The sequence below is a fragment of the Callithrix jacchus genome, chromosome 13, assembly GCF_049354715.1.
Source record: "Callithrix jacchus isolate 240 chromosome 13, calJac240_pri, whole genome shotgun sequence".
In the NCBI taxonomy this organism is placed as follows: domain Eukaryota; kingdom Metazoa; phylum Chordata; class Mammalia; order Primates; family Cebidae; genus Callithrix; species Callithrix jacchus.
Window position 1 is genome coordinate 63,347,895 of NC_133514.1, and position 22,339 is coordinate 63,370,233.

General features: G+C 45.0%; 1 protein-coding gene across 1 annotated transcript; it reads right to left on the minus strand.

The window, feature by feature from the left end:
• Positions 1-255: 255 nt before the first annotated feature.
• On the minus strand, positions 256-13,398 carry TYMS (thymidylate synthetase). The gene is made up of 7 exons (XM_002757098.7): positions 13,056-13,398; positions 11,006-11,079; positions 7,639-7,813; positions 4,578-4,679; positions 3,138-3,313; positions 2,558-2,629; positions 256-862 (listed from the first exon to the last, which is right to left on the minus strand). The coding sequence occupies exons 1-7, from the start codon at positions 13,258-13,260 to the stop codon at positions 725-727; spliced, it is 942 nt and encodes a 313-aa protein (XP_002757144.1). The 5' UTR covers positions 13,261-13,398; the 3' UTR covers positions 256-724.
• Positions 13,399-22,339: the final 8,941 nt, after the last annotated feature.

The window sequence follows — 22,339 nt, forward strand, 5'->3', positions numbered from 1 at the left end:
AGGTTGTAAGTTTAAAAAAACAAACAACAAAAAACCTCTTTCCTAAATGGTTATTATAGTTTGAGGATAAGATGCAGTTAAAATGAGATGGCTCATGGAAAAACAGGGCAAAATATAGGCACTGTTTCTAAACTATATTCTTTTAAGTAGCACCCAAGCCAGAATACAGCAAATGTTTATTGAGGAGAATTCTGTTAAATCTATTTTAAGCAGGAACTGAGCAGATAAGTGGCAACACAGAATGAACAAAGTGTGGACAAATGCAGAATACTTCTTTATTATAGCAACTTATAAAACAATTATAACATTAAATGTACGATAACCAGTCTACATTATGATTGATGGTGTTACTCAGCACCCTTAGATTTGAGAGAAAAGCTTGTGAAATTCTCAAAATTCACCAACCTTCTTTATAAAGACATGGGATTGAAATGTACCTACATATTTTTTGCTAAAAGCATATACATTTCATTCTCCTCACTTTGTTCATAATCTCAGCATTTTCAGATACCCTCAGGGAGTTAACTCAAAGTTTTTTATTATGGAAAGAACTGGCACACTTACATTTGCCAGTGGCAACATCCTTAAACACTAATAACTAATAGGTCACAGACAGATTTTTGACCTAGTTCCTTTTTCTTTTAGAGCAAAAAGAACTTTTACCTTGGCATCCAGCCCAGCCCCTAAAGACTGATAATATCCTTCACGCTCCTTTGAAAGCATCCTAAACAGCCATTTCCATTTTAATAGTTGGATGCGGATTGTACCCTTCAACCTTAAAGTCTTCAGCTTTGAAGTCATCAATTTTCTCAACTTTTCGAAGAATCTTGAGCTTTGGAAAAGGTCTGGGTTCTCGCTGAAGCTAAAAACAAAGTAAGACCATTATTTTGCCACAACGGTACAACCTGCTGTAATTGCTCCTCACGTCCATGAAACAAGTACAGAGGATGTGATCAACAAAGTTTTATTTAACAGGAGTATGATGCTCTAGATACCTTGCTGTAGGTTATGTAACATGATTGGAGCATAACCCGCTGTTCTCTTGCACAGATCGAGAGTGACATTACAGTGTCAGGAGCCTGGTGCCTCATCAAGTGTAAGTTCTTATAATTACTCTTGGCAAATTTATTAAAGACAGGAACACAGTCAATCTGTAACTCATAGTAGCTCTAAGTTTGCTTGAATTCCACAATCCCTAACCCAACTGTCCCTGGCAGAAAGAAGGGAAGATGAATGCATGGACAGTGAACAGAAAGGGATGAAAGCCAGGATTCCTGGGATGAACAGACAGTGGCAATTAGGATGTGAAGACAGGTCACAACCTGCTACTATGTCTAAAAATGACTGGAGCAGAAAGCCAGAGAGAATAAGCCTGAAGTCGGCCTCCACTCAAGAGCAGCCAAGCTCCCTCAAAGCAGTGACTTTTTTTTTTTTTTGAGACATCTGTTGCCCAGGCTGGAGTGCAGTGGCACGATCTCTGCTCACCACAACCTCTGCCTCCCGGGTTCAAATAATTCTCTGCTTCAGCCTCCTGATTAGTTGGGATTAGTGGCTCACCACCATGTCCAGCTAATTTGTTGTATTTTTAGTAGAGATGGGGTTCCACCATCTTAGCTAGGCTGGTCTTGAACTCCTGACCTCATGATCCACCTGCCACAGCCTCCCAAAATGCTGGGATTACAGGCCTGAGACACCACACCCAGGAGTAACTTTTAAAATCTGGATCTAACCTGGAAGGTGCTAAAAGGTTTCTGGTTCTGAGTCTTTTTTTCCTTAGGGCTCATGAAGCAGATGAACTTATACTTTTATTCCCATTTCAAATCATTTGTTGGCTGCTATGACTTAGGGATTTGGACAGACTTTTCAAGTTCAGACCTAAATAGTACACTTAATGTAAAATTAATGAAAAACATTTGTGCTCAGGGCAGTGGCTCATGCCTGTAATCCCAGCACTTTGGGAGGCCAAGGAGAACAGATCACATGAAGTCCAGAGTTCAAGACCAGCCTGGCCAACATGGTAAAACCCTATCTCTACAAATAATACAAAAATTAGTTGGGCATGATGGCATGTGCCTGTAGTCCCAGCTACTTAGGAGACTGAGGCAGGAGAATCACTTAAACCCGGGAGGCAGAGTTTGCAGTGAGCCATGATTGAGCTACTGTACTCCAACCTGGCAGACAGAGCAAGGCTCTGTCTCAAAAAAAAAAAAAAAAAAGAAAAAAAGAAAAATATTTGCATTTCAATTCTCCTTCAGGTTAAAATATGAGTTAAAATGCCCCCTTCTGGATAATTTCCTGGCTTGAATGTGGCTCTTCCCTCTCTGGTATTGGTGCTTAGTACCTTACAGCACCTGGCATGTTAAGTGCCCATGGTTGCTGAGGCAGATGCCTGCCTTGTCCTACCCACCCACCCACCAACCCACCATTTCTCCCTAAACTGAAGCCCCACATTCAGAGCAGTCATCTTTATCTTGGACACAGTGTTGAGCAGACGCCTGTTCCATAATCAACCTTTTATTAAGATACCAGACCCAAAAGTATAACATCTAATTCTTACCTGAATTTTCAGTGGCTCGATGTGATTCAGGTAAATATGTGCATCTCCCAAAGTATGTACAAAGTCACCTGGCTATAAACCCCAGGGCAGAAAGCGGAACAGCATGTTAATTTCAATTCCTTTAAAACATCATTTAAAATCATTAGAGTATGCAGACACCTCAAGGCTTTTTTAAAAATAATTTAACCAGTGTAGCTTTTTAATTTTTTTGTGGCGAAAGGTCTTGTTATGATGCCCACTCTGGTCTTGAACTTCAGACCTCAAGCGCTTGCTCCTGCCTAAGTCCCCCAAAGTGCTGGGGTTAGAGGCATGAGCTACCATGCCCAACCTCAGCATAGCTTTTGAGAAAATTCACAGAAGCTGTACCACAAACAATCTCTACAGACCTGTTAGTATATATAGACCACAGGGCCAGAAAAGCTCCACAGGTTTCAAAGTAAACGCCAGTTCATGTCTTACTTATAGCAAATTTAAAAACTATTCAGAGACTAAACTCTCTGCTATTTGTTTTTTCATATTAAAAAACTGTAGAGCTCAGTGTGTTAGGCTAGCAACAATCACCTTTCCCAAGATAGCCCACCTTCAGGCCCGTGATGTGCGCGATCATGTATGTGAGCAGGGCGTAGCTGGCGATGTTGAAAGGCACACCTAGGCCCATGTCTCCCGATCTCTGGTACAGCTGGCAGGACAGCTCACCGTTCACCACATAGAACTGGCAGAGGGCATGGCATGGAGGCAGCGCCATCAGAGGAAGATCTGAGGAACCAGCACAGAGGAAGATAAGGAGGGGTGGTGGTTTGAAAGACCACAGCTAAAGGCAAAGTAAAACAGGAGAGAAACAGAAGCCAGCTCATACAATGGAGACCAGGAAAGCAAGCCACCAGGCTGCATGGATGTCCATAACCCACAGCCCCTGCAGCAACAGCATGGAGCTGAGAGACTGTCCATCGGCACGAGGTTTCTGCAGATGTACATTTACGGCTGAAGCAATGCTCTTCCATCAGAGCTGACAGGATCTGGGCTGCCTTCATGGCACTGAGTTACAAATGCAGCAGGAATAATTCCATGTGCCACAGGAAACTGGTGCTTCAGGTACAGCCTCCTGTATTAAAAGTCTATTACATGGCTGGGCGCAGGGGTTCATGCCTGTAATCCCAACAATTTGGGAGGCCAGGGTGGGAAAATCATTTGAGGCCAACTTGAGTTCAAAACCAGCCTGGCCAACATAGCAAAACTCTGTCTCTACTAAAATTACAAAAATTGGTGCACCTGTGGTTCTAGCTACTTGGGGCCTGAGACATGGGAATCACTTGAACCCGGGAGGCGGAGGTTGCCATGAGCCAGGATCACACCACCCAACTCCAGCCTGGGCAACAGAGTGAGACTGTCTCAAAGAAAAAACCAAAAACAAAAAAACACCTCTCCATTACAGATGCAAATATTCCACCTTAAGTACTTATGACATCCTGATGATAGAGGTTTTTTTGTTCGTTTTTGTTAATACTCAGGGTCTCACTCTGTTGCCCACACTGGAGTGCAGTGGCATGATCATGATTCACTATAGTCTCGAACTCCTGGGCTCAACTGATCCTTTCACCTTGGCCTCTGGAGTTGCTGGAATTACAGGTGTGAGCCACCACTCCTGGCTCTACACCCTGGGAGAGTTGAATTTTACAATAAAATTGTTTAAAATGTTAATAATAGTGAGGTGGCAGCGACCAAGAACTTCATCTGCTTCTATTTAAAATGTTAAGATCTTACATGTAGTTTCTAGGCAATTTAAAGCCCTTTTTGGAGTAAGAATGAGTATAAATACACAAATTAAGATCATCTGGGCCCAACCTCATGATCTGAAGGTGAAAGTGGAGCTAAATGAGACTTGCTCAAGGTCACACAATCAGCTATGTGGCTGGGGGAAGTTCCCAGGGTCCTGCCTCCCTACAGTGGCTCTGCACAAAACCACATCACTTCCCTCTAAAAGTATGGTTAGTATAAATGAAGACGATGGGGTTCTTTCAACCTCTTGGATTCCAAGCGCACATGATGATTCTTCTGTCATCAGGGTTGGTTTTGATGGTGTCAATCACTCTTTGCAGTTGGTCAACTCCTTGTCCTGAATAATCTATATAAGTGTCAAAAAGGACAGGTACACACATTAATCACAAAGGTCATGAGATGGCCTTAGAGGTCATCTCTTACAGCCTCTCACCCAGGGTCCCCCTTGACCTATGGCTACAAGATATCTAGTGCATTCTGAAGTTTGTAGATCTCAATAGGTTGAGTTCAAGGCCCTGTGTGGCTGCTGGCTCTGTACTCTGGAGCCCTAACAAAGTCTATTTCCTCTTCTACACAGTCCTTTAAATATTTGGTTGTCATGGAGTCACCTCCTCCTGTTCCCCTGAGCTAACCCTTTCCAGTCTCAACAATCTTAAATTCTTCTAGTGCTCCCACGAACTTAGGCTCTAAACCCATCAACCATTCTTGCCACAATTTCACTAGAAAAAATCTAGTTTATCCTTGCCTCACAGAAAGTATTATAATCTTATGTAGAATACAGCATTCTATATACTTTCCAACTAACAGAGAACCATGGATTCCTTTCTATCACCTCAGCAGCATGCTTCTGACACTTCCACCTAAAATTAGAGTTCAGCAGCTCAGCACACAACTGACTTGTAAACATCAGGAAACCTCTATAAAGATTATATCACCTTCTACTTTGCTCCCGTTTCTGGTCTCTGGATTTTAATCCCTTTCCTTCCTTCTGAGATGGAACTGGAAGCTGAGAAGTGATTTGTTTTTTTTTTTTTTTTGAGACGGAGTTTCGCTTGTTACCCAGGATGGAGTGCAATGGCGCGATCTCGGCTCACCACAACCTCGGCTCACCGCAACCTCCGCCTCCTGGGTTCAGGCAATTCTCCTGCCTCAGCCTCCTGAGTAGCTGAGATTACAGGCACGCGCTACCATGCCCAGCTAATTTTTTTGTATTTTTAGTAGAGATGGGGTTTCACCATGTTGACCAGGATGGTCTCGATCTCTTGACCTCGTGATCCACCCGCCTCGGCCTCCCAAAGTGCTGGGATTACAGGTGTGAGCCACTGCGCCTGGCCTGAGAAGTGATTTGTTAACTGAAGTGTAGAGCTTCATCATCTCCTCTGGTTAAGTTTCTACCTATTAGTGTCAGACTATATTCTGGTTCAGTAGTTCTCAAAATTTTGGGAGAAAGTACTTTGATGTTCCAAAAAAGGTAACATCAAAGATTTTTAAGATGAACTGTGGTGGTGTAGTTCTGTAACTTGATTATGGTGGTTCCATCCATCTACCTGCACTAAAATTGCAAATATACACACCCACAAGTGCATGTAAAACTAGCAAAATCTGACAGCTCTGAGGAATGCACCAGTGTCAATGTATGCAAGATGTTACCCAAGATATTATTACTGGGGTAAACTGGGTAGAGAGTCCAGGGAAACTTTCTGTGCATTAAAAAAAATAAAGTTCCTGTGAAATCTGTAAAACAAAATTAAAAACAAAAAGAGACAAACTTCGCTACTAAAATCCAACAGCTAAGCAGTCATACAACTGTAAACTAAGACCATAATTTTATTAGGCCTCTTAAGCGACAAGAAATAATTGAATACTAGGTAGGACTGAAAGCATCATTAAGCCAGGGGAGCAGCCTCACATCCTAGGAAGGACACCCTACACTGAGGTGCAGGCAACGACCTGCAGAACACTTACCTGTACAAACAACTTGACCCACACAGCATCTTTCTTCATTGTGATAAAGTATACGTAACATTAAACTTACCATTTTTATGTGTGCAATTCAGAGCCATTAAGTACATTCCCGACGTTGTGCAACCATCACCACTATCCATCTCCCAAACTTTCTCGTCATCCCTAACAAAAGCTCTGTGTCCATTAAACAAGAACTCCCCATCCCTCTCTTCTCCCCAGTCCCTGGCAACCACCATTCTACTTTCTGCCTTTAGGATCTTGCTTATTCTAGGTCCACACAGCATTTTTAAACTTCGTGACGTCTCATAAGATCTTTTAAATGTTACAAGGGCGCAGTGGCTCACTCTTGTAATCCTAGCACTTTGGGAGGCCAAGGCGGGTGGAGCATGATGTCAGGAGATCACGACCATCCTGGCCAACATGGTGAAACCCCCGTCTCAACTAAAATACAAAAAATTAGCTGGGCATGGTGGCACACGCTGGTAATCCTAGCTACTCGGGAGGCTGAGGAAGGGGAATCGCCTGAACCCATGAGGCAGAGATTGCAGTAAGCCAAGATCGCGCCACTGCACTCCAGCCTGGTGACAGAGCAAGACTATCTCAAAAAAGAAACCTCATGATTGCACATAAAATGTAGATTTTAGGTTTTTACTGAAGAATTCTGACACCACCAGGCCCAAATTCCTCAGGTGGCTGGGGATGAGATGTGACTGTCCCCTTAGATGAGACACACTCTCCAGGTTGTTGGTCTCTGCCCAGCTAGTAAATTGCACATCATACCCCACATCCAAGGTAGGCATTTGATTTTCCTAGGGACAGGTGGGATGGGATGGGCTCTGTGACATTCTGCAAGAGGTTGACATGAACAGTAACAGGAAAGTGAGTCCAGGAGTGAGATGTTGCATTCTTTGTCTACCTCTGCAGAGCTGGGAGCAGAGAGTGACCCTGGCACTGTGCTTCACAGCAGCACCACCTACAGCATGCTGTGGCTCAGCCTTGAAAAGGAGATTAAAGATACCACAAAGCAATGGGGGCATTTTGTCCCTTGTTCCACGGCTGAACTTCCCATTTCCCAATACAAACACCAACCATGCAGCTATCTGCCAATGACACAAGTATGGAAAGTACCAAGAACCCAGTAATTGCTAATCATCAAGAGTGTGAAATGGCCTTCATGAGGTTTAATTGTGGCTTAACCTGGCACCATCCCTCACAAGGTCAAAGCTATGTATCAGCTCCTGTGACACTGACTCATCACCTGGACCTTATCTAAAACCATAGAGCAAACACATGCTAGCAAGTGCACTCAGGAAATGTAAGGCATTGTTCTGTCTTCTCACCTGAATCCATATCTCTGTATTCTGCCCCAAAATGCCTCCACTGGAAGCCATAAACTGGGCCCAAATCCCCTTCTTCTCTGGCGGAAAATCCCAAGCTATCCAGAAAGTCTCGGGATCCATTGGCATCCCAGATTTTCACTCCCTTGGAAGACAGCTCTTTAGCATTTGTGGATCCCTGAAAGAGACAGGAGAGCAGAGCAGGCATCCGAATGAATTCTGAGCCATTTCAGTTGATCCCCCCGAGACACTCCCTACAAGATACCCTCCAGTCCTTACTCACTTGCTGGGAGGTGGGCACCTGACACCACTCACATGGAGCCCATCCTATCTTTAAGCAGGCTGGTCCCAGCCCAGATTTCTGAGGGCTTTAGGACAGTCTGATCCCTTCTTTGGAATAATCCTCTCAGATGTTTTCTTCCATTCCCCTCAACTAAGCTTTCTAGACTAAACACCTCCAAGTGCTTTAAGTATTCCACCGATCTGAGTTATATGTTTCTTAATCAAATATGTTATTTACATATGATCCCCCAAAATGAATTTAATGCCTACGTGCAATCTGTCCAGTGTATCTCCTACCCGGCATATAGGATATTCCTAATAATCAGACTAATCAGTATTTTAGTTTACTGGCAAATAAATGTCACATTGGACTAAATTTGGACCCTAATTTACTCACATGTGTGCCACTATAAAGCTGTGTTTCCCTCCAATCTGTACTTACACAAGCTGCTCTTTTTTATTTTTTGCCAAGTACAAAGCCTTATGTTTATTATACTCTTACATTTCATCCCATTAGATTTGGCCTATGACACCTTAACCTGTATCTTCGCCATGCTTCAAGGTCAAGGAAAGACTCCATCTGTCTCCAGTGCCTCTGGGTATGATGTGCCCTAACAAGCAAGGCTGATGCCATGTAGAGCTGGGCTCGATGCCTGGCCCTTCCACCTACCTTCTCCTCTTACCCCTGCCGATTCCCTCTCCCCGACCTCACTGTCCTCATTTATAAAATGAATACTATATTCACCATATTATTGCGAGGATTAGATGATGCAAGCAAAATGCTTGGCACTGAATAGATCCTAGCTACTGTGTAGCCCTACCACCCATCTGCCCACAGATCCCAGCAGCAGTGCAGGTGCATTGACTCCTGTATTTGATCAAGTTGCCAATGGAGCAACTCCGACTATCAGAGGTGAGTCTGACGTTCCTGGCAAGGACTTCTTAGAATTCTGAATTCAAGCATTAAGTTAAAAACAGGTGGACTGGGTGCGGTGGCTCACTCTGGTAATCTCAGCACTTTGGGAGGCCAAGGCGGGCAGATCACCTGAGGTCAGGAGTTTGAGACCAGCCTGGCCAACATGGAGAAACCCTGTCTCTACTAAAAATACAAAACAATTCGCTGGGCATTGTAGAGGTCACCTGTAATCCCAGCTACTCAGGAGGCTGAGGCAAGAGAATTGCTTAAACCCAGGAGTTGGAGGTTGCAATAAACCGAGATTACACCATTATATTCCAGCCTGGGTGACAGAGCAGGACTAATTCTCAAAAAAAAAAAAAAAAAAAAAAAAAAAAAAGAAAGAAAACAGGGGAATGCATTTCATTTCTGAGCATCTTGCTTCCTCCCTTTCTATTGTTGAGTCTGTTCTGATTTTATTTCCAACAGATTGTTTCTCAATCTTTTACATATTGCTTCAAAAGTCTCTCCTTTTCATCTATTCAGACCTGGCTCTAGCCAATTTAAGAATGCCATTGCTGGGCGTGGTGGTTCACACCTGTAATCCCAACCCTTTGGGAGGCTGAGGTGGGTGGATCACGAGGTCAGGAGTTCAAGACCAGCCTGGCCAAGATGGTGAAACACTGTCTCTACTAAAAATACAAAAATTAGCCGGGGGTGGTGGTGGGCGCCTGTAATTCCAGTTACTTAGGAGGCTGAGGCAGAGAATTGCTTGAACCCGGGAGGTGGAGGTTGCAGTGAGCCAAGATCATGCCACTGCACTCCAGCCTGGGTGACACAGTGAGACTCCGTCTCAAAAAAAAAGAATGTCATCTTTTGAGGTTTTTGATGTTTCAAATCCAAGGCTCACTGTTGGTTGAGATAGGCCAATACAGAACAAAATACCCCAAGAACACAGAGCTAAGGCAGACTGGGCTAGATCCAAATTTAAACCCTTTCTAAAATGGGATAAGAGGGCTTGCGTCCGGCTTGACCATATAAGCAAGCCACACCAAGTGCTCTATAGAAAGGATCCAGCCCAGACCTGAGCCCAGACTTGAGCCCACCCCTCAGTTACCTTCCAAGCACTGGTCAGAACATCACTGGTTCTAGACCACAACATGGAACAGAGAGGAGCTGGGCTGGACTGCTGCCTGTCTTCATGGCACTCTGGCCCCGACCACAGGTACCTACTCAGCCCTCTGGAAGGGGGTTCACCTTGTTACTCAAGAGACTCCCCTAGTTTACATGAACATGGGAACACACTGGTAATCTATACTTAGTAACCAATATATGTTGAGTCCTACTATGTGATCAGCTGTGTTCAAGGCCCTGGGGATACAATAGTGAACATGAGAAACAAATCTTCTGCCCTCACAAAGCTTATAGCACATTTCACTTATTTATTTACTGTTTTCTGTCCCCCTTCTAACAGGGGAGGGGAAAGGCTCACATACATCAGATGGTGACGTTCATCTATGCAGATAAACCAAGGAAGTTGGGGGAAAGTCAGTCTTAAACCAGGAGGTCTAGGAAGGCTTGCCCAAGTAGAGTCTCAAAGGAAGTAAAGGAGCAGCCAAGTGTGAGGGGAGAAGGTTCCAGGGATTAGGGATGTCCCGGTGTGCTCAAAAACTCACAAGGAGAACAGCAGGGCTAAGGCAGAGAGTGGCAGCTAAGGCCAGAGCCGAAAAAGGGACTCCATAAGGACCGTGGCTTTTACTGAGTGAAATGGAACCACTAAAGGATTGAGGGTGAAGAATGATATGCTTTGACCTTTTGTGTTTGTTTGTTTTTTTCTTTGAGATGGGTTCTCCCTCTGTTGCCCAGGCTGGAGTGCAGTGGCATAATCTCAGCTCACTGCAACCTCCACCTCCCAGGTTCAAGCAATTCTCATGCCTAAGCCTCCCAAGTAGCTGGGATTACAGGTATGCACCATCACACCTGGCTAATTTTTGTGTTATTAGTAGAGACAGGGGTTTCCCCATGTTGGCCAGGCTGGTCTCAAACTCGAGACCTCAGATGATCTGCCTTGGCCTCCCAAAGTGCTGGGATTACAGGAGCCACCATACCCCATCGCTTTGACTTTTGAAAGGATCGCACTGGCTGCTGTGCTGAGAACAGACTAATGACTTCTAATAGCAGCAACTCCTTTACCTTGATAAACCACAGCAACTCCTCCAAAACACCCTTCCAGAACACACGTTTGGTTGTCAGCAGAGGAAATTCATCTGAAAAACAATTTGCCATACAGTTTCAAGACAGGAAGACAGATCATGCCACCCAACGTTCCTCAGGAAAGAAAACTGCCCTGGGACGTGAAGTCCCAGAGCATCCTGAAAGCCTAGATTCCCGCAAAGTGGCCGCCATAGATCAGGGTGGAGCTCCCATGCTGCAAGTCACACCAGTGACCCAATTCAGACTAAGACAGCACTCCTCTACCCTGGTGACTACTGGACACAGGAATTCCACACAGTGAGATGGTGGGCAGGGCAGGAATCGCCATGTGGAAAAAGGGAAGAACTACCAGCCACTGTCCACTAGTGCTAATCCTGTGGCAACGGTGTGAAGAAAACACCCAGCATGTGTCCCAGAAACAAAAAGGGAGGCATCAGAAGTGTCCAGCCGCAGAGAAATAAAGTGTAAAAGCTTATCTTTAAATGCAGTACTCATTCATCCCACACTCTCTGAGGTATTCAGACAACAGGGAGAGATTTCGCAAGCACCTGCTTTTATCAGAATTGCATGCTGAGCATTATTTCCTCCATTTTTAAATATGCGGAAGCTATATGAGAAGTAATTTGCTCAATGTATAAGCAGCAAGGTGGGTTTAAAATGAGATCTAGGCCGGGCGCGGTGGCTCAAGCCTGTAATACCAGCACTTTGGGAGGCCGAGGCGGGTAGATCACCAGGTCAAGATATCGAGACCATCCTGGTCAACATGGTGAAACCCCGTCTCTACTAAAAATACAAAAAAATCAGCTGGGCATGGTGGCGAGTGCCTGTAATCCCAGCTACTCGGGAGGCTGAGGCAGGAGAATTGCCTGAACCCGGGAGGCGGAGGTTGCGGTGAGCCGAGATCGCGCCATTGCACTCCAGCCTGGGTAACAAGAGCGAAACTCCGTCTCAAAAAAAAAAAAAAATGAGGTCTATGGCTCATCAAAGGCCCTGGGCTTGGGGCTGCAGAAAAGTGGATCCCGCTGCTCAGACAAAACTCCCCAAGCTGTTCCAGGTGGATCAGCCACAGCAGCTGGTGTGTATTCCAGTCTTTAGACAGGTGTGGGCTGGAGGGCTTTTCCCCTAACTACAGTGAATCCGCCTCACCAAGAATGGGTTCCCCCACCCAAAACCACCTCCACCCCTGTGTCAAGGCTGCGCTCCATTTCTTCGAGAGGTCCAGGTCAGCCCCTGGCTTACACACCTTGGTGGAGTCCCCTCCCCCACGCAGCAGGCGCAGGATCCAGGATGACATAACACCCCACCGGCTGCCTAATGTCCTTTGCCCACCCCGCCCCGCCCCACTGTCCCCGGAAAGCCTGACGCTAACAACCCGAGAGGCATTTTTTCTCTGGGGTGATCCTATTTGAGAGGAAAAGAGGAAAGGGCAAATAAGAACTTATTTGACTCCCAAATTTCTCTTTTCAAGGTGTAAGAGGAAAGCTGGTTCGTGGGGACCGGATGGGAGGCCGCCAGGAAACCAAGTTCCCGCGCCAGCCTCAGTTCTCTCCTCTTCCCGCCGCCACTGCCCCGCCCACATCATTTTCGCTCCAGTTTTTGAAAACTCTGCAAAGCGGAATGGTCAACAGGGGAGTATAGAGGAGGGGCAAAAGCCAGGACTTCTAGAACAGCGCGCGGGCAAGCCCAGGCAGCTCTCCAGTGTGGGACAAACAGCTCTCCAGTGTGGGACAAACGCTGCCCGGTCATGCCTGCCTCAGGGGTCTCAGTCATCCCGGTGATGCCGGGGTGAGTGAGAGCCCAGGCCGCGGAGCCGCTGGGACCGGGCTCACCTCCCGGCGGTCGCTCCAGCGTGTGTGACCCAGCGCCAATCACGTCCCTAATGGGAGCCTTAGTTTCAGCGTCTGTAAAGCGGGGAGGACGATGCGTCCCCTCCTTCGCAAGACTGAAATTAGAAGTAAACCGGGTCCTCAGCGTTCGGCAGCTCCCGAGCGCTCTCCCCAGCCACGCCTCCCTCCTTGCCGCCTGTTACCTCTCAGGCTGTAGCGCGCCTGCATGCCAAACACCGACAGGGTCCCGGTGCCGGTGCGGTCATCCTTCCTGACGCCGCAGCGAAGGATGTGCTCGATCTGCCCCAGGTACTGCAGCTCCCCGTGAGGCGGCCGCGGCTGGGCGTCCAGCTCCTGGGCGGCGGGCTGCGAGGGCTGGCGTGGCAGCTCGGAGCCGGCGACGGGCATGGCGCTTCAGGCGGCAGGGCGGAGGCAAAAGTGGCGCGGCTAGCGGTGGGACGGGGCCAGGCGAGGTGGCGCAGTGGCAGAAGCCCTTCTGCGCGCTCTTTTCCCGCCGCCGTCCAGCGCTCCGCCTCTTCCGGCTCTGCGGGGGGTCTCTGCTGCCCTAGCTGTGGAGAGCATGCGTCGGGGAGAAAAGCCGGAGCCCCAGGTGTGGCACGGAACGGGGTCTAAGGCAACAGCTCAGAGTCTTCGGAAACCCGGGAGGCTGGATCCGGGTGCGGTGACCCGGAAGGACTGCTCCTGTTGGAAAACTTCGGCTCCTTCTCTAGGCTAGCAGCACAGCCCCCACGTTTACCTGAGGTCTTAGCAACAAAACTGCTACTTGAGATCTGTTTCCTACAACAAAGGGATTTGCATTTCCATTTCTTCTCACTGAAGGCCTGCAACTGGAGCAAGTAGTAAAATGCAGGTTTTTACTTGATTAAAGGCTGCCAGGGCTTTTTCAAGGTTTTTTGTTTGCGATGGAATCTTGCTCTCTCGCCCAGGCAGGAGTGCAGTGGCATGATTTCCGCTCACTGCAACCTCCGCCTCTGGGGTTCAAGCAATTCTCCTGCCTCAGCCTCCAGCTTAGGTGGAACTACAGGTGCGCGCCACCACGCCAACCTAGTTTTCTTTTTTCTTTCTTTTTTTTCTTCTTTTGCTTTAACAGAGATGGGGTTTTGCCATGTTGGCCAAGCTGGTCTGGAACTCCTCACCTCACCTTGGGTGATCCACCCGTGTTGGCCTTCCAAAGTGCTGGGATTAATAAAAGCGTGAGCTACCGCCCTTGGACCCAAGTTTTTCAAAGACCACATTGTCCAATTTTACTGTATTGCTTATAACATTAACACTGGGGAGTAGGAACTGTTGACTGAAAGATTTAAACTGTTAAATATTTGAAGAGATTTATTCTGAGCCAAATAAGAGTGGCCAATGGCTGGTGACTGAGCCCTCAGGAAATCCTGAGAACATGTGCCCAAGGCTGCAGCTTGGTTGTTTTATACATTTGGTCGAAAGAATTATCTAAAGACTTGGAATCAATAGAAAGATTGGTTAAGATAAGGGATTGGGTTAAGATAAGAGATTGTGGGCCCTGGCTGTGGCTCATGCCTGTAATCCCAATAGTTTGGGAGGCCAAAGCTGGTGAATCACTTGAGGTCAGGAGTTCAAGACCAACCTGGCCAACATGGTGAAACCCTGTCTCTACAAAAATACAAAAAAAATTAGCCAGGTGTGGTGGCGCACACCTGTAATCCCAGGTACCTGGGAGGCTGAGACAGGAGAGTCATTTGAACCCAGGAGGTGGAGGTTGCAGTGAGCCGAGATCATGCCATTGCACCCAGCCTGGGCAACAGAGTGATACTTCATCTCAAAAAATAAAAAAAGATAAGGGGTTGTGGAGACCAAGGTTTCATCTCGCAGAGTAAGCCTCCAGGTAGCAGACGTTAGAGAGAGAGACTGTAAATGTTTCTTATCAGACTTAAAGAGTGTGTTCTACCTGTCTTAAGGTCTGTGTTGATGTCAATGCTAGTCAGCTGTGCCTAAATTCCAAAGGGAAGAGAGAATCATGAGGTATGTCTGGCTCCCCTTCTGATCATGTCCTGAATGTTTTTTTTTTTTTTTTTTTTTAAGAGACAGGGTCTCACTATGTTGCCCAGGCTGAAGTGCAGTGGCTATTCACAGGCACAGTCCCACTACTGATCAGCATGGGAATTTTGACCTGCTCCATTTCCAACCTGGGCCAGTTCACCCCTTGTTAGGCAACCTGGTGTGGGGACACCTGGGAGGTCACCATATTAATGCTGAACTTAGTGTGGACACCCAATGGGCATAGTGCACTACAGTCCAGAACTCCTGGGCTCAAGCCATCCTCCCACCTCAGCCTCCTGAGTAGCTAGGACTACAGGTACGTGCAACCTCGCCCGGCCTGAACTAGTTTTTCAGGTTAAATTTGGAATGCCTTTGGCTCAGATGAGGGGTCTTTTCAGATGGTTCTGGGGCTTAGAATTTTATTTTTGGTTTACAGAATGATTTCATAATGAGTTTAAAATGCACTGATACATGTGCTGTACTTACTTGCAAGCATCCTTTTGCCTCTATTGTTGATTGAGCACAGAGGTGCTCTCAGCATTTTGGGTGGGACTTTTCTTAGCTGGACGGGTTTGTTCTGCATACTGCAAGGCTTTAGCAGGACTGTGGAAAGCCAACCAACCATATGTGGGCATTCTCCCACCCCACACCAACTGAAAAGTGTCCCTACACATTTCCAAGCACCAGCAAGATCCCAGACTGAAAATATTCCAGATTATCCAGATGGACATTATCTATGCTTATTTTCCTTGTGTTATTCTCTTTTTTTTTTTTTTTTTTTTTGAGGTGGAGTCTTGCTCTGTCCCCCAGCTGGAGTGCAGTAGTGCTTGGCTTACTGCAAACTCTGCCACCCTGGTTCAAGCCATTCTGCCTCAGCCTCCCAAGTAGCTGGAACTACAGGTGCCTTCCTCCACGCCCAACTAATGTTTTCTTTTGCATTTTATTTATTTATTTTTTATTTTTTTTGAAACAGAGTTTCGCTCTTGTTACCCAGGCCGCAGTGCAATGGCACGATCTTGGCTCACCACAACCTCTGCCTCCTGGGTTCAGGCAATTCTCCTGCCTCAGCCTCCTGAGTAGCTGGGATTATAGGCACACGCCACCATGCCCAGCTAATTTTTTTTATATTCTTATTATAGATGGGGTTTCACCATGTTGACCAAGATGGTCTCGATCTCTTGACTTTGTGATCCACCCGCCTTGGCCTCCCAAAGTGCTGGGAGTTTTCTTTTGCATTTTTAGAAGAGATGGGTTTCACTGTGTTGGTCTGGCTAGTCTCAAACTCCTGATCTGAAGTGATCTGCCCACTTCAGCCTCCCAAAGTGCTAGGATTAAGGTATGAGCCACTATGCTCAGCCTTCCTTGTGTTATCTTTTAAAAACCTGATACATAATAATTGTGAGGTAGGTGGGGCTTGACTCTGGAGGTGGGGCTCTGATATGGGACCATATTGAGGAGTAGTCAAAACAAGGATAGGGCAGAAGTAGCTTTCTACAAGACACGCCATCAGTGTGCCATGTCCGTTTACCATCGTCATGGCAACACCCAGAGCTTACTACGCCTTTCCATGGCAATGATCCGACAACCTGGAAGTTACCACCCTTTTTCTAGACATTTCTGCATAATCTGCCCCTTAATTTGTATGTAATTAAAAGATTATAAATATGACTGCAGACTTGTCTTTGAACACTGCCCTCGGCATACTGCCTTTGGGGTGGCTCTACTCTGTGGGAGCAGTCAGGGAGCTGTAACAACACTGCCACCTTAATAGAGCTTTTCTTCCACCAGGTAGCTGTTAAATTCTTTCCTGAGCAAAACCAAGAACCCTCCTGGGCTAAGCCCAATTCAGGGCTCGCCTGCCCTGCGTCAATTGCACATCCTTGTGTTATTATTCTTTCTTTCTTTTTTCTTTTCTGTTTATCTTTTTGACAGAGTCTTGCTCTGTCACCCAGGCTGGAGTGCAGTGGCACATTCTTGGCTCACTGCAACCTCTGCCTCCAGGGCCCAAGCAATTCTTCTGCCTCAGCCTCCTGAGTAATTGGGATTACGGGCACCCACCACCATGCCCTGCTTATTTTTGTATTTTTAGTAGAGACAGAGTTTTACCATGTTGACGAGGCTGGTCTGGAACTCCTGACCTGAGGTAACAGGCTGCCTCGGCCTCCCAAAGTGCTGAGATTATGGGTGTGAGCCACCATGCCAGGCTCTGTGTGTTATTTTGAGCCTGGTTTATTTATTTCACCCAAATAACAGCTAAATCACATCTCAAGACTAGGCTCCTCTGCCCACGTGAAGCTTCCTCTTCCGCTGCCTTCCTTGAATATCTTGACTTGATAATAAAGAGAATAACGGCCAGTGTGGTGGCTCACACCTGCAATCCCAGCACTTTGGGAGGCCAAGGTGGGTGGACCACCTGAGGTCAGGGGTTCCAGACCAGCCTGACCAACATGGTGAAACCCCATCTCTACTAAAAATACAAAATTAGCCAGGCATGGTGGCACATGCCTGTAATCCCAGCTACTTGGGAGGCTGAGGCAGGAGAATTGCTTGAACCTGGGAGGTGGAGGTTGCAGCGAGCTGAGATCGTGCCATTGGACTCCAGCCTGGGCGACAAGAGCAAAACTACGTCTCAAATAATAATAATAATAATACGAGAGAGAGAGAGGGAGAGAGAGAATGGTTCTTTTCAAAGTGGTTGCTCCATAAATGTTGGTTAGAATAAATGGTTCTCTCAGACAAATATTATTCATTCATTCATTAACACACTTATATCATGATGCCTTCCTCATGTCTACAAATATCAAGACAGGCAAGGTCCTTTTCTTCAAAGAACTGATATTCTGGCAGAGACAAACAATACAAAAGTAACCAAACAAGGTATCTGTGGATAGAGACAAGTGTGATGATAGTAAATTAATGGGTGTAGCACTAAAGAGTGATTGTGTAGATGATGCTTTAGATCTGATCACCGGGACACCTCATTGAGGAGATCACATTTGAGCTGAGACCTGAATACTGGGGAGAAACTACCAGGGGAAGATCTGGGGAAAGAACATAACAATCAGCAGGTGCATTTATGCTAGTGGATGTCACAGTGCCTGCATCTATAAAAACATTCCCCAAGAGGTATGGTCATAATGCTTAATCCTGTCTTGTTCTAGAAAGAAATAAGAATTATTATTATTAGTGGATACACGAACTTATGGAGTATGAAAAGCTCTTCCTTCTCATTAAGAGACATATTTTTGTTTAAAATTTTACTTTTCTATGTTTAATAGAAATTTATAGTATATTTATGTTATTTTAATTATGTACAATAATAATTACAATGATCACCCAATCCAGAATAAATACTTCATACCTAGAATTTGGTGTCACAGGATATTCTTAATTTCTAAAATTTCAAAATGATCAAAATTTTATTGATCAACAAAAGATATTTAAGCATAAAAATATATTACATTCAGATAAAATTCTCTGAGGAATATAGATTGAAATAAGTGTTTAAGGAGAAAATGGAATGAGATAAGATTTTCACTGTTAAAGAAAAACTTGTACGGGCATGGTGGAGCTCGCCTGTAATCCCAGCTACTCAGAAGGCTGAGGCAGGAGAATTGCTTGAACCTGGAAGGTGGAGGTTGCAGTGAGCCGAGATCGTGCCACTGCACTCCCAGCCTGGGTGACAGAGCAAGACTTTGTCTCAAAAAAAAAAGAAAAGAAAATAAAAGAAAAACTTGTATATTTGTTTAAGTGGATGATGCTGGGTCAAATTGCGATGATATTTAGATTCCAATAGGTACATTTTAAAGAGGGATGACATGCTGATATTTACAATGCATGGGAAAATAACAATTTGCTATTCTTTCAACTTATATAAAAAAAAATCACATGCAAGTGTGTTACAACTTTTTCAGTTCCTTTGAGGGAGTATGAGAGAGCAAAAATCATTTGAAAATTAATGCTCTAGAAAAACCTCCTCTTTACAAACTCGAACATGTCAGTAAACTTAGGTAAAGGAAAGCAGGAAATAAACGTTTTTGAGAGTCAATTATGAATCAGTTACTTGATAATATAATTTTTTACTGTTGTAACTACCATCTATCAATGAGTATCACAAACCACACATTATGGATTAATTGTAGTTCTCACAACTACCCTATAAAACACAAACTTTTACAGTAGTTCCCCCTTATCCACGGGGGATATGTTCCAAGACCCCCAGCGGATGCCTGAAATCACAGATAGTACTGAACCCTATACATACCATGTTTTTTTCCTATATGTACATACATAGCTATGATAAAGTTGAATTCATAAATTAGTCACAGGTAGAAATTAACAACAATAGCTAATAATAAAATAGAACAATTATAACAGTATGCCAGCATCCCTACTGTTATGCTTTGGAGCCATAATTTTAAAAAGTAAGGGTTTCTTGAACATAGGGTTCCTAAGAGACCAACTTGGGGAATGTAGTCATTGTGGAGCCGCTAGACAAAGGGAGCATTCACCTCTGGAGAGGAAGCGGGCAGGGACGGCATGAGATTAATGTCATGCAATTGAAAATTTATTACTTATGTATTTCTGGAATTTTCCACTTAATATTTTTAAATTGTGCTTGACCTCAGGTAACTGAAAGTTTGGAAAGCAAAACCACAGTTTAGCGCGGCACTAGTGCACTTTAATTACCTAATAGATGACACTGAGGTTAAGGATCTTGCCCAAAGTCTAGAAAATATAGTAGCCAGAATGAAAATCTGGGTCAACCTGCACGCAAAATCTTCTTCCCACTTAGCTGCTTTCAGCCTGACTTCCCCCACTCCCTTTCCACTCTGTAAGCTTTTGATAGCTCATTGGATAGAAAATACGTTCTCTTAATCACTTATTTTTTGTCACCTTCACTAACAAATACATAAAATCTATGGTTGAATAGACTCTTTGAGATTGACTGCACACTGAGGAATCCAGGATTCTATCAATAATTCCCTGCCAGAAGCAGTGGCTCATGCCAGTAATCGCAGCACTTTTGGAAACTGAGGCGGGCATATTGCTTGAGCCCAGGAGTTTGAGACCAGCCTGGGCAACATGGAGAAACCCCATCTCTACTAAAAAATAATAATAATACAAAAATAGTCAAGCAGGGTGGTATCTGTAGTCCCAGCACCTCAGGAGGCTGAACTGGGAAGATCACCTGAGTCCAGGAGGTCAAGGCTTCAGTGAGCCCAGATCATCCCACTGCACTCCAGCCTGGGCAAGAGAGTAAGACCCTGTCTCAATATATATATATATTTATAGCCTTCAATTATGATTTATAAAAGGTTTATCTTCATTTGGAGTTTATTATAATCAGTTGGCTACCTCTGAACTCTAACTTTCTCTGACAAGCCTTTCTATCAGATTGGGTGAAAAGTTCTTTAAAAGTTGAGAATTCTCTTTTGTTATGTTTCTTTTTATTTTATTTTATTAATATTATTTTAAAAAAAAAAAGAGTCTTGGCCAGGCTTGATGGCTCATGTCTGTATTCCCAGCACTTTGGGAGGCCGAGGCAGGTGGATCACAAGGTCAGCAGTTTGAGACCAGCCTGGCCAACATGATGAAAACCCCTTCTCTACTAAAAATACAAAAATTAGTTGGGCAGTAGTGGTGGTGGGCGCCTGTAGTCCCAGCTACTCGGGAGGCTGAGGCAGAAGAATCGCTTGAACCCAGGAGGCAGAGATTGCAGTGAGCTGAGAAAGCATAACTGCACTCCAGCCTGGGCAACAGAGCGAGACTCTGTCACACACACACACACACACACACACACACACACACACACAGCAAAAAAGAATCTCACTCTGTCACCCAGGCTGCAATACAGTGGCTTGATCTTGGCTCACTGCAACCTGCACTTCCCGGGTTCAAGCAATTCTCCCGTCTCAGCCTGACAACTAGCTGGGATTACAGGCATGTGCCACCACACCTGGCTAATTTTTATATTTTAGTATGGGGTTTCACCATGTTGGCCAGGCTGGTTTCAAACTCCTTACCTCAGGTAATCCGCCCGCCTTGACCTCCCAAAGTGCTGGGATTACAGGTGTGAGCCACGGCACCCGGCCTACATTTCCTTTTATAATTTGAAATACTGACTGTATAAACTTTGATTGTAATCCTTAGTGATATATACTGACAAATATCTCTCCTATTATTGTGTTGCACCAATGTCCAAATTATGAGGTTGAGTGTCAGCCAGAAAAATCTTGTGTTTTCCATAAAATACGTATGGCTTGTCAAAAGACAGCACTGTTGTGTCAGTTTAAAAAAGTAACTATGTAGTACACCCATGTTCAAACCAGCATTATTCACAATAGCCAAAAGGTGGAAGCAACTCAAGTGTCCATCAATGGCTGCATGAATAAGAAAAATTGGGTATACACAGGCAACGGAATAATAGCCTAAAAAAGGAAGGAGATTCTGACACATGCAACAACATGGACGAACCTTGAAAACATTACTCTAAGTGAAATAAACCAGTCACAAAAGGACACTATGATTGCACCACTGCACTCCAGCCTGGGCGACAGAGTGAGATCCTGTCTAAAAAAAAGAGAGAGAGAGAAAAAGAAGACAAATACTGTATGATTCCATCTACATGCAGTACCTAGTGTAGTCAAATTCATAGAAGTACAGACGTGGTTGCTAGGGGCTCGGGGGCAGGGGAAATGGGAAGTTAGTGCTTAACAAGTACAGAGTTTCAGTTTGAGAAGATATAATGGTTCTGTAGATGGACAGTGGTGATGGTTTCATAACAATGTGACTGTACTTAATGCCATGTGTACACTACATGCAAGTAGCGTTTGCTCAATAAACTCTTAATCATGACTCATTCCAATGCCACAAATTGTGCACTTTAAGATGGTTAAAATGGTAGATTCACGCCATGTGTATTTTACCACAATTTTTAAAAAGACTATACATAAGCTATTGGTCTTTACTAAATAAAGGAATGAATCAAAAAAGTCAACTACGTATATATAGTTATATATATATATATATATAATTTATAATTTTATATATCTATAAATTTTTTCTTTTGAGATGGAGTTTTGCTCTTGTTGCCCTGGCTGGAGTGCAATGGTATGATCTCAGCTCACCGCAACCACCTCCGCTTCCCAGGTTCAAGCAATCTCCTGCCTCAGCCTCCCAAGTAGCTGGGATTACAGGCAAGGCGCCACCACGCCCAGCTAATTTTTTTGTATTTTTAGTGGAGACGGGTTTCTCCACGTTGGTCAGGCTGCTCTCGAACTGCTGACCTGAGGTGAACCGCTCGCCTCAGCCTCCCAAAGTGCTGGGATTACAGGCTTGAGCCACCGTGCCTGGCCAATTATATATATTTTAAGGGCAAAAGCAAACTAAAGGAAGAACACTTTGTTAATTAGAAAGTGACATGTTTGTAGAAGTGATAGAACATAGACACCCA